The following is a 17,412-nucleotide window of genomic DNA, read 5'->3' as shown; positions in this document are numbered from 1 at the left end:
CAGAGAAAATGTTTGTTTTTTTATTCATATTTTCCCTGACAAGCTGGTCTCTACTTCAGACAACCTCGAAATGGCCCTTCAACTTGACTCAGAGAAATGTTCCTTCAATGTTGTCCAGGACAGGAATCATGGAAAGCTACTGAAGTGGACACAAAGTATATACTTCATTGGCGGGGAAGTTTCAGGTTATGTCCAAAATTGCACACTATTCCACACTAAATTAAAATTCCACTCTCTGTATTCTGAAAGACACTAAGTGCACTACTTTTGACCAGGGCCCATCAGAGAAAAAGCAGCCACCCACTTATATCTGTCTATGGAGAGAGAGAGAGAGAGAGAGAGAGAGAGAGAGAGAGAGAGAGAGAGGGAGAGAGAGAGAGAGAAGCTGCAGCTCTCTCTTCTATTTGCTAAAACACATGATTACCCGAAAAACCAGGGCACCCACATCCGACAACAGAATCATCATTGGAGACCCATAGTACAGCAGCCTCCCACAGTGCTGCAAGTAAAAGGATTTCACCATGAACACTGCAAACATAACCATCGTTCTGCTCACCCTCCTGGCAATCTTCTCAGCAACTGAAGGTAAATAATCATCCATTTATCACTTAATATTGTATACGTAATTACTATTTCATTACTACTATTTTACTATTTTATACTAGTGCATGATAGTTTATTACTTTGTTGAATTTATAACCTGGTTACTTTCATTTGAAGTTTTCGCAACTGACTCTTTACATGACAGTGTTCTTATGAATGTGTTATTATCATGTGTATACAGTGTAATAACTATTGTAACTACTACTCATTATTACACTGTATATACAGCAGTAACCCTTAACCTAACTCTAACTCTTGATATCATCATACATCATTCAAGATAAAAAGTGAAATCGAAATAAGAAATGTAAGACAAACCCATTGTGCTTTCCACCCTACCTCTCTATAGGGAAAAGACAGCCACGGGTTCTACGCTGCCTTTGCCCCAACGTGCAGACTGGTCATATTCCGTTCAGGAATCTGAAGAGAGTGCTGCATCTCCCTCCTCGTCCGCACTGCTCAAAGACTGAAGTCATGTGAGTAACTCCCTCAACTGATAAATCAACATAATTGAACAATCCATTTTTTCTCAGAATAAGTCAAAAGTACAAAATACATTTTAAAAAAAGTTTTGGAGTCAGTCCCTCAGCTATGGAACGCCGTTTGGGTCGTTGCGTGTCAAAAAAGACAAGTCAAATAACACTATTCGACATGTCAAATAAGCTTGTTGACCAATCAGGACACGTCACATAATAATTTAAAGCATTCATGTTTTTTTACGTAGTTATTATACATTGATTACACTAGCACTCGTATTTCATATATCACAACGATTCATTGATACGTATGCTATGATGCTGGTATAGTTGTCTCGCGCACCTACAGTGCTGGTCATTAAAAAAAAAGAAAGCTATCTCGCTCATGGATGCAAACAATGTTCTTCCCCAAAAACATAGCAACACGACATAATCTGCTTCAGTAGGTATAGTTAGCTAACTATATAGCTAGGTGTCATCATCTAAAATAACTAAATTCATAAAACAGTTCTTATTTGATTAATGGTGGTCGGACCATCTATGTGAAGCTAGCCACAATAATGATTAGCTACAATGTTGACTTTGCGGTTTGCCTACAAACTAAAGGTTTGTCACTGACAGTGATGCAAATGAATACAAATAGTAGAATTCTGCCATTATTGAGTCGATCCTGATAAATGAGGTTGGAATGTTGTTAAATAAAATCAACAAAAGACAATCATTTGTTAATTTAACAAAAATCTGTTGAAATCACACTGGATGTATTATACTTTAGAATTGCATTGCGGGCATACTTATTCCATTTCATTGATCCCCAATCCTTAGGTAAAGCGGTACAGTGCAAAATGAATGTCAATACACACAATAGGCTGACTGGGGAGGGGATTCCACACAGTCACAGTCCCTCGATAAGAGCTACAACGCTAGTATTTGCGTAAACCCTTCCCAGATGTGTTCTGTGGGTGTCACCGAGACGGATACCCCATTTCATTGCTTCACATTCCAACCTTTTCAACATTATCTACTCTAAATATGGCAAGATTCCACCAATTAACCTTCTGCATCACTTTCAACGGGGTACTTTTATTTTGAAGGCATACCGCAAATTCCATTACTGTGCCTAATCCTTATTGTGACTAGCTTCATAACACATACCACGGTCCGGTCGAGCGTCATTAGCCAGATGAAGCTAGCTGGCTGCTTATAACGTTGGGCAACAGTGTTAAGTAGCTGGCTAGCTATTTATTTTCATGAACTGAAGTTCAATTTCAATAGGCGAACCACAAGTGGCAACTGTTGATGATAACAGTCAGTGAATGCTTTATTACATGTGTTAATATGTTATTACACAACCTAGCTAATACTTACTCACACGGATTCCTAAATCATTGCTAAGAATAATGAAAATGACTGCAGTTGTAGGCTGGTTGTGTGGTGCTAGCTTAGGTACCAAGCTAAAGCTAGGTAGCTAAGCTACTTTAGGAGTTGCGGTCGAACAAATAGTTAATCCTATTACCAACGCGGTATTGTAAACACATCGTTTGTGGCCGTTGTTTGCTTGTTTGCAGACCTTTTTTGTACAGCTTTGACAGTGCTACTGGTAGTAGTGGTGGCGCTTGGCAAATTCAGAACACACAACATTCCATAATATAACTGATATTTGAGTGTCAAATTAAAAGCTTATTTAACAGGTCAAATAGTGTTATTCGACACGTCAAAAAGTGTTATTTGATGGGGAATTTTTTGACACGCAGGGACCCAAACAGTGTTCCATACTCAACAGATAAATCAACACATTGATAGTTGACCATCAGGTTAAATGTTTTGACATTGATCTTCAGACTAAGTGTTGAAAACATGAAAAGTAACTTACAATAAAAAAAAGCTGGAGGTTTAAGAATTTGCTCACAGGAATGCAGAACAAAGGTACTAGTGCACATCTTGAAGATAATGCAGTCTCTGGAGTACAGACAATCTCCCTTTAATTGTTTTAGTATCACACTCAAAAATGGACGTCAACTCTGCCTGGACCCAAATGACCGCCCAGTGAAGATTCTGGTGACGAGATCAACCAAAAGGTAATAGATAGCAATCCAAACAAACTTCTGCTATTGCCTTTTCTTAGCGAGATAATTTATTTGTCTCAGATCTGTTTGTTTTTATGCCAAGAAAGCAAAACAGCACAAACTGATCTGGGACAAGGCTAGACAGATCATGGTTAATGATCAACATTTAAGAGAGACAGTCTACCTCATGAGTGTCAAACATACGCCGGCAGGATTGTTTTTCTCAAATGTTTTTGTTTTTGTAGCTTGTTTGAGCAGGTTAGTGTTTTTTTCTCATGAATCTTGTTCTGGAGGCAGCTCTCTCTCCCACTGGGCACACACTGGTTGAATCAACGTTGTTTCCATGTCATTTCAATGAAATTGCGTTGAACCAACGTGGAACAGATGTTGAATTGACGTCTGTGCCCAGTGGGAGGTCACTAGATGGCATAGCCACAACATCATTTTTTATTTTTTTATTTCACCTTTATTTAACCAGGTAGGCTAGTTGAGAACAAGTTCTCATTTGCAACTGCGACCTGGCCAAGATAAAGCATAGCAGTGTGAACAGACAACACAGAGTTACACATGGAGTAAACAATTAACAAGTCAATAACACAGTAGAAAAAAAAGAGAGTCTATATACATTGTGTGCAAAAGGCATGAGGAGGTAGGCGAATGATTACAATTTTGCAGATTAACACTGGAGTGATAAATGATCAGATGGTCATGTACAGGTAGAGATATTGGTGTGCAAAAGAGCAGAAAAGTAAATAAATAAAAACAGTATGGGGATGAGGTAGGTGAAAATGGGTGGGCTATTTACCATAGACTATGTACAGCTGCAGCGATCGGTTAGCTGCTCAGATAGCAGATGTTTGAAGTTGGTGAGGGAGATAAAAGTCTCCAACTTCAGCGATTTTTGCAATTCGTTCCAGTCACAGGCAGCAGAGAACTGGAATGAAAGGCGGCCAAATGAGGTGTTGGCTTTAGGGATGATCAGTGAGATACACCTGCTGGAGCGCGTGCTACGGATGGGTGTTGCCATCGTGACCAGTGAACTGAGATAAGGCGGAGCTTTACCTAGCATGGACTTGTAGATGACCTGGAGCCAGTGGGTCTGGCGACGAATATGTAGCGAGGGCCAGCCGACTAGAGCATACAAGTCGCAGTGGTGGGTGGTATAAGGTGCTTTAGTGACAAAACGGATGGCACTGTGAAAAACTGCATCCAGTTTGCTGAGTAGAGTGTTGGAAGCAATTTTGTAGATGACATCGCCGAAGTCGAGGATCGGTAGGATAGTCAGTTTTACTAGGGTAAGTCAGTTTTACTACGGTAAGTTTGGCATTAAATCTGATGTTAATCCTTACCTTAACCCTAAACTTAAATTAAGACTAAAAGCAACAAAAAAACGTAATGCATTTTACAACTGTTAGGTTCTGAACAAAGAGAGTAAATACTCAAATGCATATATTTATAACCTTCTAATAGGCAGGGTCAACTCCTTACATGTCTAGACAGCCAATACATCTCTGAACTTAACCTCTCTAAGGTATGTGGGATGCTAGCGTCCCACCTGGCCAACATCCAGTGAGATTGCAGAGCGCCAAATTCAAATACAGAAATACTTGTGAAAAAATTCCGAAAACAAAACATATTTTACATAGGTTTAAAGATGAACGTCTTGTGAATCCAACCATGGTGTCAGATTTAAAAAATGCTTTACGGCGAAAGCATACCTTGCGATTATTTGAGAACATAGCCCAGCAGACAAATCATTACAAACAGTAACCAGCCAAGTAGAAGAGTTACACAAGCCAGAAATAGAGATAATAACCTTTGATGATCTTATTTTACTCAATAAATGTTCCTTTTGTTCGATAAAGTCTCTTTATATTCAAAAACCTGTTTTGTTTGCGTGTTTTCTTCAGTAATCCACAGGCTCAAACGTAGTCAAAACAGGCAGACAAAAAAAATCCAAATTGTATCCGTAAAGTTCATAGAAACATGTCAAACAATGTTTATATTCAATCCTCAGGTTGTTTTTAGATGATCTATAATAAATGATCTATGATATTTCAACCGGACAATAACGTCGTCAATATAAAAGGTAAACAAGAAAGGCACTCTCTCGGGATTGCGCATGAAAAAGCTCTGTGACAACGTACGGTCCACTTATTCAGACAGGTCTTACTCCCTCATTTATCAGAATACAAGCCTGAAACCATTTCTAAAGACTGTTGACATCTAGTGGAAGGCATAGGAACTAACTACAAAACCAAAAAAAAAACTACTTCCTGAATGGATTCTTCTCAGGTTTTCGCCTGCCAAATCAGTTCTGTTATACTTACAGACACTATTTTAACAGTTTTGGAAACTTTAGAGTATTTTCTATCCAAATCTACCAGTTATATGCATATCATCTCTTCTGGGCCCGAGTAGCAGGCCGTTTAATTTGGGCAGGCTTTTCATCCAAAATTCCGAATGCTACCCCTTACCCTAGAGAAGTGAATTTGTTCCTCTCACTGGTGTAGTCATAGCCCTGCCTTATGCTAGATCCTTTGTGGGCGTGGAATGTGTGTGAGATAGGACTATAGTAGGAGAGTCGTAGGGGTGGGCCCCTCTCCCAGAGGTTTCTTCTCACTTCATCTGTCAACTTGACCTCGAGACGGATTCCTCGCTCCTCCCTAGTTCCGCAGCTGGCATCCCTTATCAAGAGACTATCGCCCTTCACCTCCCTCCTTAGAAACATGGAACAGAATCCAAATCCCTATCAACCCTGCATTGACATTCCTTATACATGTAAAGTAATCAATATGTTCTAGTATGGTAACATGAATAGGTATATTTCAAGCTAGAATCCAACACAAAGACAATTTTCACTTTGCATCGTTCAGTTCTGCCTAGTTTGACTTGTCTGTCTTTTCTCTTTCCCAGAATGCAGGAAAGTAAACATTCTAAAGAGGTTGGAAGCACTACTCATACCCCGTAACATTTGTTAACAAAATGGTGAACGTGATTCAACAACCTGCGTCTTGGACTGCCGGCCCAGCGCTCCCTTCTGATACAATTCATTGCATTGTAAGGGATGTATGGGCATTTTGCTCTGCGAAAGCTTTCACTAGACAACTTTCTTCTTATTTTTTATTTTATTTTTTATTTTACCTTTATTTTACTAGGCAAGTCAGTTAAGAACAAATTCTTATTTTCAATGACGGCCTAGGAACAGTGGGTTAACTGCCTGTTCAGGGGCAGAACGACAGATTTTGTACCTTGTCAGCTCGGGGATTTGAACTTGCAACCTTTCGGTTACTAGTCCAATGCTCTAACCACTAGGCTACCCTGGCCGCCTTCCGCCCCCTTATGAGCGGAAGTGTACAATGTAGCACATTTGATGTCTATTGCTTGTTTTTATTATATGTTTATTACATATGTTATAATACAAATGTTTATTATATGTTTACCTGTGAAGGACCCAGGAAGGGTCAGAGGGATGAGTCCTTAGAAGAGAGCTGCATGCAGTAGGTAAATGAAAAGAGTTCCTTATAAGAGGACTTTTAGACCTTAGATCAAAGTGTCTGTCCATGTTATATTTATGCTTTCACTTCATTTCCAAGCAAGCAAATAAAAGCAACATATTCATATGTGTTGACTGTATTGGTATATTTATGCTATTTCTATTTAACCTTTATTTAACCAGTTGAGACACAGTCTCTTTTTCAAGTTAGACCTGGTCAAGAAAGCAAGCAGTCAATACAACATTACAAAATGTAAAACATACAACACAAACAGCACACTAGCACCACACTTATATAATGTTACATTTTCAGTCAAACCTTTGGAGTCCAGAATATAAGCTCCATGCTAAAGATAATTGCAGTGTAGTGTAGTCTCAAATGGAACCATATTACATTTATAGTGCACTACACAAACAATGATTGGCTAAAAACAGGTCAATGATGGTATTCCGCTGTGGCCTGCTCGCTCCGGGCGTAGATCTCTATCTTTGGTCTTTTCTCCATGCCTCTTCTTTTTTGGGGTTCTTGGTTCTGGTCTGATTCTGGAGTGGGATAAGTGTATAGGAGGAAGGGAGATGGAGAGGGATGGGGGGTGGAGGAGGATATGTCCATCGGGCTGGTGCTGGAGGGGGAGCGATGTGGCGGCAAGGCTGGACAATGGAGGCTGGAGAACGGAACAAAGAGGGCCCAGACCCACCTGGCCACAGACCACTCACACACAAGTTGGTAGGTGTGTTCAATGCGAGATGCATCTGTGGCGGACGTTCTCGGGACATACCTTGTGCCGTCTATGGATGGATTTCCTAGTGGGGAGGCAAACATGAACAGCCGTCTGAAAAAAGTTATTCTGTTCTGAGTGTTTTGTCAAGGTCATGGGTCATTGGGAGACTCCGGGTTTGATCATTTAATTGCAGAGGTGGATGAGGGCCTCTAGCGGGTTGTTTGTGTTGTGAGGGGGGACTAGGAGGGGGATATGATTTCTAGCAAGGCATTGGGGGTTTTGGGAGTTGTAAGTTCAGGTGCAGTCATGTGCAGTACGGACCATGGGGGGACGGATCTGGGCCCGTAGGGGCTAGGCTGGAGTGATCAGAGGTGTTACAAAATGGGGGGGCGGTAGGGAGTGGTACCAGGAAAGGATTTGGAGGGGATATGTTTCTTCTGAGGGAGTAGGGGAATTCGGGGGGCCTGCATGCTGGCTTTGGGGTTGTGATTATGGGGTTGTGTTGTTTTTTCCTAATTTTCTGTTTGTCGTTTGTTGTCTGGATTTTGTTCTTGCCACTGTGGTTCTTCTTCTGCAGTGGAACTCATATATATATATAACGGCTGTTGGAAGGAGAGGACCAAGGTGCAGTGTGGTACGTGTTCATACTTTTATTTGAACTGAACACTGAAATAACAAAAATAACAAAGAGAACGAACGAAACCAAAACAGTTCTGTCTGGTGCAGACACAAAAACAGAAAACAACTACCCACAAGGCTACCTAAGTATGGTTCTCAATCAGAGACAACGATAGACAGCTGCCTCTGATTGAGAACCACACCCCGTCAAACACACAGAAATAGAACACAAAAGATAGAATGCCCACCCCAACTCACGCCCTGACCAAACCAAAATAGAGACATAAAAAGGTCAGGGCATGACAATATACTTTTAGGGAACTCATACACTTGTATAAGCATCAATGCGGCTACAAAAATGTCAACGTTAAACCACAACATGTGATAACTATGCAATAAAATGGCATTGAATGGATTGCTGATGTTTTACATGCTCCTAATTAACTGTGCTATTTTGATAGTTTATTGATGTTGTTTGTAACTTATTTTTTACAAATTTTGTACATAATGTTGCTGCTACTGTTTCTTATGAACAAAAATAACTTCTGGACATCAGAACAGCGATTACCCAACTCGAACTGGAAGAATAATTTTTCATGAACAAGTCCGACGCAAAGGATATACTGCTTTCTCAGGAACAGGCCCAAATCTCCGTAATTTGCGTGAAGAAAATATGGAAAAAAAGGGGGTGGAGGTCAGACTGCCTTCTGAGAATTCGTAGGTGAGTGAGTAAACTCCCACTGCCATCCGTTCTATTGGCTAATGTGCAATCATTGGAAAATAAAATGGATGACCTACAATCAAGATTATACTTCCAACAGGACATTAAAAACGAATATCCTATGTTTCACAGAGTCGTGGCTGAACGACGACATCCTTCTACGCCGGTTCAGACGCTCGTCGGATGTGGCAAGCCTTGAAAACTATTACGAACTACAAAGGGAAACACAGCCGCAAGCTGCCCATTGTTGCGAGCCTACCAGATGAGCTAAATGCCTTTTATGCTCACTTTGAGACAAGCAACGCTGAAGCATGCATGAGAGCACCAGCTGTTCTGGACTGTGTGATAATGCTCTCGGAAGGCGATGTGAGCAAGACCTTTAAACAGGTCAACATTCACAAAGCCCTGGGGTCAGATGGATTACCAGGATGTGTACTCAAAGCATGCAAAGACCAACTGGCAAGTGTCTTCACTGACATTTTCAACCTCTCCCTGACCGAATCTGTAATACCTACATGTTTCAAGCAGACCACCATAGTCCAAGTTCCCAAGGAAGTGAAAGTAACCTGCCTAAATGATTACCACCCATAGCACTCACGTCGGTAGCCATGAATTGCTTTGAAAGGCTGGTCATGGCTCACATCAACAGCATCCTCCCTGATACCCTAGACACAATCCAATCCACATACCGCCCCAACAGATCCACAATCGCACTCCACACTGCCCTTTCCCATCTGGACAAAAGGAACACCTATGTGAGAATGCTGTTCATTGACTACAGCTCAGCGTTCAACACCATAGTGCCCACAAAGCCAATCACTAAGCTAAGGACCCTGGGACTAAACACCTCCCTCTGCAACTGGATCCTCGACTTCCTGACGGGCCACCCCCAGGTGGTAAGGGTAGGCAACAACATGTCTGCTACGCTGATCCTCAACACTGGGGCCCCTCAGGGGTATGTGCTTAGTCCCCTCCTATATTCCCTGTTCACCCACGACTGCGTAACCAAACACGACTCCAACACCATCATTAAGTTTCCTGACGGCACAACAGTGGTAGGCCTAATCAGCGACAACGATGAGACAGCCTATCGGGAGATCAGAGACCTGGCCATGTGGTGCTAGGACAACAACCTCTCCCTCAATGTGAGCAAGACAAAGGAGCTGATCGTGGACTACAGGAAAAGGCGGGCCGAACAGGCCCCCATTATCATCGATGGGGCTGTAGTGCAGCGGGTAGAGAGTTTAAAGTACCTTGGTGTACACATCACCAACAAACTATAATGGTCCAAACACAACAAGTCAGTCATGAAGTGGGCACAACAACACCTCTTCCCCCTCAGGAGACGGAACAGATTGGGCATGGATCCTCAGATCCTCAAAAAGTTCTACAGCTGCACAATCGAGAGCATGACTGGTTTCATCACCGCCTGCTATTGTAACTGCTCGGCATCTGACCGTAAGGCGCAACAGAGTGTAGTGCGTACGGCCAAGTACATCACTGGGGCCAAGCTTCCTGCCATCCAGGACCTATATACTAGGCGGTGTCAGAGGAAAGCCCTAAAACTTGTCAAAGACTCCAGTCACCCAAGTCATAGACTGTTTTCTACTGCACGGCAAGCGGTCCTGGAGCACCAAGTCTAGGACCAAAAGTCTCCTTAACAGCTTCTACCCCCAAGCTGTAAGACTGCTGAACATTTAAACCAATTATTTACAGTGATCCCCCCCCCCCCCCCCACCATTTGTTTTTTACACTTGTGCTACTCACTGTTTATAATCAATGCATAGTCACTTCACCTCTACCTACATGTACAAATTACCTCGACTAACCTGTACTCCTGCACATTGACTCGTTACCTCTACCCCCTGTATATACCCTCATTATTGTTATTTTATTGTGTAACTTTGTAATAGTTTTTACTTTAGTTTATTTATTTACTTCTTAACTCTTTCTTGAACTGCACTGTTGGTTTAAGGGCTTGTAAATTTGCATTTCACGGCAAGGTCTACACATGTTGTATTCAGCACATGTCACAAATTAAATTTGATTGGATTTGATGAACAGGAACGACATACCTCTCATGGTAACTATCTGAAAGCCAAGCCCCTACTAAACTACGTCTCCAGTCTTCTGATCTGACCAGCTGGGTCATATCTCATTTACCCAGGACCAATAACCCAGCACAATAGGCAGGGTTGTGGAGTAACGGATTACAAAAAAAAACTATAATACATTACGTTACCAGCTAAAATATTGTAATCAGATTACAGATACTTTTGAAAAACAAGATGATGACGTTGATGATAAGTCAGAGACCACTATGATGACACACCAAATGTGTTTGATGGATCGCAGGAAAAGATCAGGAATAGGCTTTTGTAGGCTACAGTCCAAGCTATGTCTTCCAATGGTGCGACTGCTGTCGGTATCCAAAGATTATCCAACTTGAATAAATGCTTGGAGGTAAGGATGATAGTAGTGTTGTAGTCTACTGTGATACGGATATCACTTATTATTGATATCTACATAGCGCATTAATGTGAATCACACTGGTGCTCTCTTATTTAGCTATTTGCGCCTTAAGGATTATGGTTGTTGTGGATGGTGGTTCACAAATCGAAGTGTGTATTTCAACCCAATAATGGTTGAATTCAATCATTTTAAGATGCTAATCAATCATTGTTTTTGAAACCAGTGGACAGCCAGTGAAAAATGTGTTCTTGCAACAGCTGCAGAGTGCGGATCCAAGCCAATGGAATGAAAGTGGGGCTTTTGTTGCTCAATCTAATTCAAGCTGATAAAAACTCATATTTATAGGCCTAATGGACACATGCTCAAACTTGCACACTTTTGATAGACTTAAAGTGGCAATCTGTAGTTTTTTATGTATTTATTTTTTATTTCACCTTTATTTAACCAGGTAGGCCAGTTGCGAACAAGTTCTGATTTACAACTGCGACCTGAACAAGATAAAGCAAAGCAGTGCGACACAAGCAACAACACAGAGTTACACATGGAATAAGCAAACCTATAGCCAATAACACATACATCCATTTTTGGATTTATAAATGATATATTTATGTATCCATTGATTCTTGAAGAATATAGCTTATAAATGCCTCATGAGCTTAGTTCAACTGTCACACTCCATGAGAATCCAAAATATAAGCTTGTTTTACTCCAATCTTGGTTAACATTGTGTAGCCTCATAACATACTTTTTATATCATAGATGGTCAGTCCTTGCATCCATAGCTCTGTCTATTAAAGATAGGGCTGACTACTGCCCCCTTTGGAGGAATTGCGTGCCCATAGTAAACAGAAAGAAAATCTGTCAAAAATTGCTAATATATGCATATAATAATTATTATTGAATAGAAAACACTCTAAAGCTTCTAAAACCGTTCAAATGATGTCTGTATGTAAAGCAGAACTCTCAGGGCAGCCATTCTCCCAAACTCTCTCTTGCCATCATGAAAGTTGGGCCAACTTTGACGTCATCGCCCCCACCCTTCCCAACCAGCTACGGATCTGGGAACAGTTCCTATCTCTTCAGCACGATGTCTCCTTTCAGTGGGGCCTCTCATTGTGAGAATCACGTGCTCCCTCGAGTTTTGGCGGGCTGAAACCTCCGGGTCACGCGAAAATACATGTACTTTCATGCGCGCGTCTGGTCCGGAGCTCTCTTTCTTCCAGGATTGACCAAACGATTTCGGTTTAAGGATTGTTTTGCATGTTTAGAACATGCTAAAGCTTGATTCTGCACTTAGTTTGACCAGTTTAGTCGACATATAATATGTAATTTTGAAGTTTAGATGCGCATCCACTAGAATTTTGGCTGCATTTCAACCGGAATTTCTCGCGTTTGATAACCTAAAGACACAGACTTGAAAACCAAACGCAGTTTTTGGTAAGTTTAATCGGAGAGTGGTTACATTTCTCCAAGACCATCCCTCAGCTTTTTTTTTACCAAAACAGAGGCGGGGTGTCCGTTTTGTTATTGTTTCATCTGTAAATTTGCCCGTTAAACAGCTGCATATTATCAAGATATCAAAGTGTCACCAACAAAAAGGTCAACAAAAGGCCTATAGCAAATTGCAGCATATGGAATTCATTTTTCACAAGAGCGCAGCATTTATTTTTCAACTCAAATCAATGAGCCCAATCAGTCCTCCATGACAACATTATAATTGTCACGACTTCCGCCGAAGTTGGCTCCCCTGCCTGTTCCGGCGGTGCTCGGCAATCGTCGTCACTAGCCACTACCGATCCCTTTTTCGTTTGTCTGTTGGTTTTCTCTTATTAGTTTCACCTGTGTGTATTTTACTTTAATTAGCGTCCTTATATTTAGTAGGTTGTCCCGCCCTTGTTTTGTGCGGGATTGTTTTTGTATTCCTGTTATTTGGTGGTGTTCATGAGTTTTATTCTCCGGACTATTTTGGTCCTGCGTTGGATTATTCACCCTGTGTGTTGGGTTGACCTTGTTTTGTGCGCCGGAGAATAAACTGTCTAATAACTGAAACCTGCTCTCTGCGCCTGATTCCACCCACCTTAGTAATTCGTGACAATAATAAACAACAGAGTAGGAGTGGCTAATAAGTCCTTAGTTTTGGGGTCATTCTCAGGTTAAACAATTTGGCTAATCTATACTTCCATATTTGAGGCCTTGACCTGTGAAGACAATGTCTCACACAATACCCGTAGCAGCAGCAGAAGCATGTGGTTTACTGTTTATGGTCATGACTAAAGACAATTAGGAAAATTCATCACACATTGTATCCTCATTTGTATTTTTTTTACATTGTATTTTGTTATAATATTTTGATATTGAATACTGCAATGTTGGCTTGCAAGTTAAGCATTTCACTGTACTTTGTGCATGCACAAGCATTTCTCTACACCTGCAATAACAACTGCTAAACATGTACTTTATTTGACCAAAATAAAACATTTCCCAAAACACATAGGTCTTGGAATGTTACCATATGTCTTTCCTAAGAACAAGACTCACTGTGAGAACACTGATGTACTGTAGAATGAGCCAAGAATTACTTATTTTAGTGTTGTGAGAAGGACATGCAGAGATCAAAACTTGGGGCCAGCTGTTCATACACAGATTCATTCATTTAGCCTAGTCCAAGATTAAAAAGTTATTTAAATTGATATTCTCCGTTAATCTATAGCCCCGGACTAGGTTTAGGCTTAATCTGTCTGGGAAATGAGCCCTGTATGTTTTACCCTTTATGTCTCTATATTCAAAACATACTGCAGAAAGTGTAACAGAATAATCTCGTAAAAAGTAAGGACATGACCCAACTGTCTCCTCTATTGGATTTATGGTTTTGTGAGAGACCATGTGACAACCCACTGGGCAGAGATGTCAATTCAACATCTATTCCACATTGGTTCAACTGAATTTCATTGAAATGGCATGGAAACAATGTTGATACAACCAGTGTGTGCCCAGTGGGAAATTACTTAGCAGTTTAAAGAAGTTTAGGGTCCTCTTTTTTAATAAATGTTTTATAAATATTTGCACATTAGTTTATTTGATCTGACACCTTGTTTATGACTGCAACAGTTTTGGTGTGCTGTGTTTTTCTGCACCTTTTATATCATGTGTAGCATACACTACTACTGCTTAGTGTCTCCAACCCTAAAAATGTCCGCTGCTCTTTCCACAACCTCCCTGCCTTGCAGGTACACGAGACATACCAGTTCATGACTACATTCCGGTAAACATGATGTGAACAAACAAAAATGAAAACCACACACACACACATGCTTGTGACAGGCACTTCACTTTTTTACAATTAAAAAAGTTTCATTAGGTTTTCTTGTTTTTCAAATCAACAAACAAACATTCCACATTCAATACAGAGTCAATGTGCGGGGGAATAGTATGTACATGTGCGGAGGTAGTATGGAGGTAGTATGTACATGTAGGTAGAGTTATTAAAGTAACTATGCATAGATGACAACATAGAGTAGCAGTGGTGTAAAGAGGGGGTGGGGGGCCCTAGTCTGAGTAGCCATTTGACGAGATGTTCAGGAGTCTTATGGCTTGGGGGTAGAAGCTGTTTAAAAGCCTCTTGGACCTAGACTTGGTTCTCCGGTACCGCTTGTCATAAGGGTAGCAGAGAGAACAGTCTATGACTAGGGTGGCTGGAGTCTTTGACAATTTTTAGGACCTTCCTCTGACACTGCCTGGATGGCAGGAAGCTTTGCCCCAGTGATGTACAAGGCTGTACGTATTACCCTCTGTAGTGACTTGCGGTCAGAGGCCCAGCAGTTGCCATGCCAGGCAGTGATACAACCAGTCAAGATGCTCTCGACGTTGCAGCTGTAGAACCTTTTGAGGATCTGAGGACCCATGCCAAATATTTTCAGTGTCCTGATGGGGAATAGGTTTTGTTGTGCCCTCTTCAAGACTAAAAAGTGAAGTGCCAGGTTGTCCCTATCCCAGTCTGTCGTTCCCACATGCTTCAAGAGGGCCACCATTGTTCCTGTTCCCAAGAAAGCTAAGGTAACTGAGCTAAACGACTACCGCCCCGTAGCACTCACTTCCGTCATCATGAAGTGCTTTGAGAGACTAGTCAAGGACCATATCACCTCCACCCTACCTGACACCCTAGACCCACTCCAATTTGCTTACCGCCCAAATAGGTCCACAGACGATGCAATCTCAACCACACTGCCCACACTGCCCTAACCCATCTGGACAAGAGGAATACCTATGTGAGAATGCTGTTCATCGACTACAGCTCGGCATTTAACACCATAGTGCCCTCCAAGCTCCTCATCAAGCTCGAGACCCTGGGTCTCGACCCCGCCCTGTGCAACTGGGTACTGGACTTCCTGACGGGCCGCCCCCAGGTGGTGAGGGTAGGCAACAACATCTCCACCCCGCTGATCCTCAACACGGGCCCCACAAGGGTGCGTTCTGAGCCCTCTCCTGTACTCCCTGTTCACCCACGACTGCGTGGCCACGCACGCCTCCAACTCAATCATCAAGTTTGCGGACGACACAACAGTGGTAGGCTTGATTACCAACAACGACGAGACGGCCTACAGGGAGGAGGTGAGGGCCCTCGGAGTGTAGTGTCAGGAAAATAACCTCACACTCAACGTCAACAAAACTAAGGAGATGATTGTGGACTTCAGAAAACAGCAGAGGGAACACCCCCCTATCCACATCGATGGAACAGTAGTGGAGAGGGTAGTACATTTTAAGTTCCTCGGCGTACACATCACAGACAAACTGAATTGGTCCACCCACACAGACAGCATCGTGAAGAAGGCGCAGCAGCGCCTCTTCAACCTCAGGAGGCTGAAGAAATTTGGCTTGTCACCAAAAGCACTCACAAACTTCTACAGATGCACAATCGAGAGCGTCCTGTCGAGCTGTATCACCGCCTGGTACGGCAACTGCTCCGCCCACAACCGTAAGGCTCTCCAGAGGGTAGTGAGGTCTGCACAACGCATCACCGGGGGCAAACTACCTGCCCTCCAGGACACCTACACCACCCGATGTCACAGGAAGGCCATAAAGATCATCAAGGACAACAACCACCCGAGCCACTGCCTGTTCACCCCGCTATCATCCAGAAGGCGAGGTCACTACAGGTGCATCAAAGCTGGGACCGAGAGACTGAAAAACAGCTTCTATCTCAAGGCCATCAGACTGTTAAACAGCCACCACTAACATTGAGTGGCTGCTGCCAACACACTGACTCAACTCCAGCCACTTTAATAATGGGAATTGATGGGAAATGATGTAAAATATATCACTAGCCACTTTAAACAATGCTACCTAATATAATGTTTACATACCCTACATTATTCATCTCATATGTATACGTATATACTGTACTCTATATCATCTACTGCATCCTTATGTAATACATGTATCACTAGCCACTTTAACTATGCCACTTTGTTTACATACTCATCTCATATGTATATACTGCACTCAATACCATCTACTGTATCTTGCCTATGCCGCTCTGTACCATCACTCATTCATATATCTTTATGTACATATTCTTTATCCCCTTACACTTGTGTCTATAAGGTAGTAGTTTTGGAATTGTTAGCTAGATTACTTGTTGGTTATTACTGCATTGTCGGAACTAGAAGCACAAGCATTTTGCTACACTCGCACTAACATCTGCTAACCATGTGTATGTGACAAATAAAATTTGATTTGATTTGATGTGGACACCAAGGAACTTGAAGCTCTCAACCTGCTCCACTATAGCTCCGTCGATGAGAATGGGGGTGTGCTCGGTCCTCCTTTTCCTGTCGTCCACAATCATCTCCTTTGTCTTGATCACATTGAGAGAGAGGTTGTCCTGGCATCACACGGCCAGGTCTCTGACCCCTGACTGGGTGTGAAGGTTAGTACCTTTTAGGTAGGGAGCTAATGATCAATCATGTATGACATTCCTGGGAATGTGTAAACTTAAATTTTTTATTACCGTATCATTTTTGTATGTTCTCTATAGTTATGCACTTGGGAATGTATTAATTGACCAATTCAGCCACTTGGGTACATTTGGGAAAACTTGTGAGGGACACCTGGAAGACTTGAGTCAAAATATTATGTAGATTTCTCAGTCTGAAACTTGACACACACAATGTGTAAAGGCTTTCTTCCTGGGAAGGAGAGGAGGACCAAAACGCAGCGTCGTTGAAGTTCATGGTTCTTT

General features: G+C 41.9%; 1 protein-coding gene across 1 annotated transcript; it reads left to right on the top strand.

The window, feature by feature from the left end:
- Positions 1–335: 335 nt before the first annotated feature.
- On the top strand, positions 336–6,768 carry LOC109906876 (growth-regulated alpha protein). The gene is made up of 4 exons (XM_020504716.2): positions 336–585; positions 953–1,079; positions 3,074–3,157; positions 6,062–6,768. Exons 1-4 carry the CDS (start codon positions 522–524, stop codon positions 6,114–6,116), a joined length of 330 nt encoding a protein of 109 aa, XP_020360305.1. The 5' UTR covers positions 336–521; the 3' UTR covers positions 6,117–6,768.
- Positions 6,769–17,412: the final 10,644 nt, after the last annotated feature.

Source organism: Oncorhynchus kisutch, linkage group LG16, assembly GCF_002021735.2.
Source record: "Oncorhynchus kisutch isolate 150728-3 linkage group LG16, Okis_V2, whole genome shotgun sequence".
In the NCBI taxonomy this organism is placed as follows: Eukaryota; Metazoa; Chordata; class Actinopteri; order Salmoniformes; family Salmonidae; genus Oncorhynchus; species Oncorhynchus kisutch.
Note: the sequence above shows the minus strand (reverse complement) of the source record. Positions and strands in the feature narration are given on the sequence as shown.

Bases quoted from the DNA above. Each gene is read 5' to 3' on its own strand.
- LOC109906876 (XM_020504716.2), top strand. From the start codon at position 522: ATGAACACTGCAAACATAACCATCGTTCTGCTCACCCTCCTGGCAATC. The intron at 586-952 runs GTAAATAATCAT...ACCTCTCTATAG, and splicing joins AATCTTCTCAGCAACTGAAG to GGAAAAGACAGCCACGGGTT. The intron at 1,080-3,073 runs GTGAGTAACTCC...TAATTGTTTTAG, and splicing joins TGCTCAAAGACTGAAGTCAT to TATCACACTCAAAAATGGAC.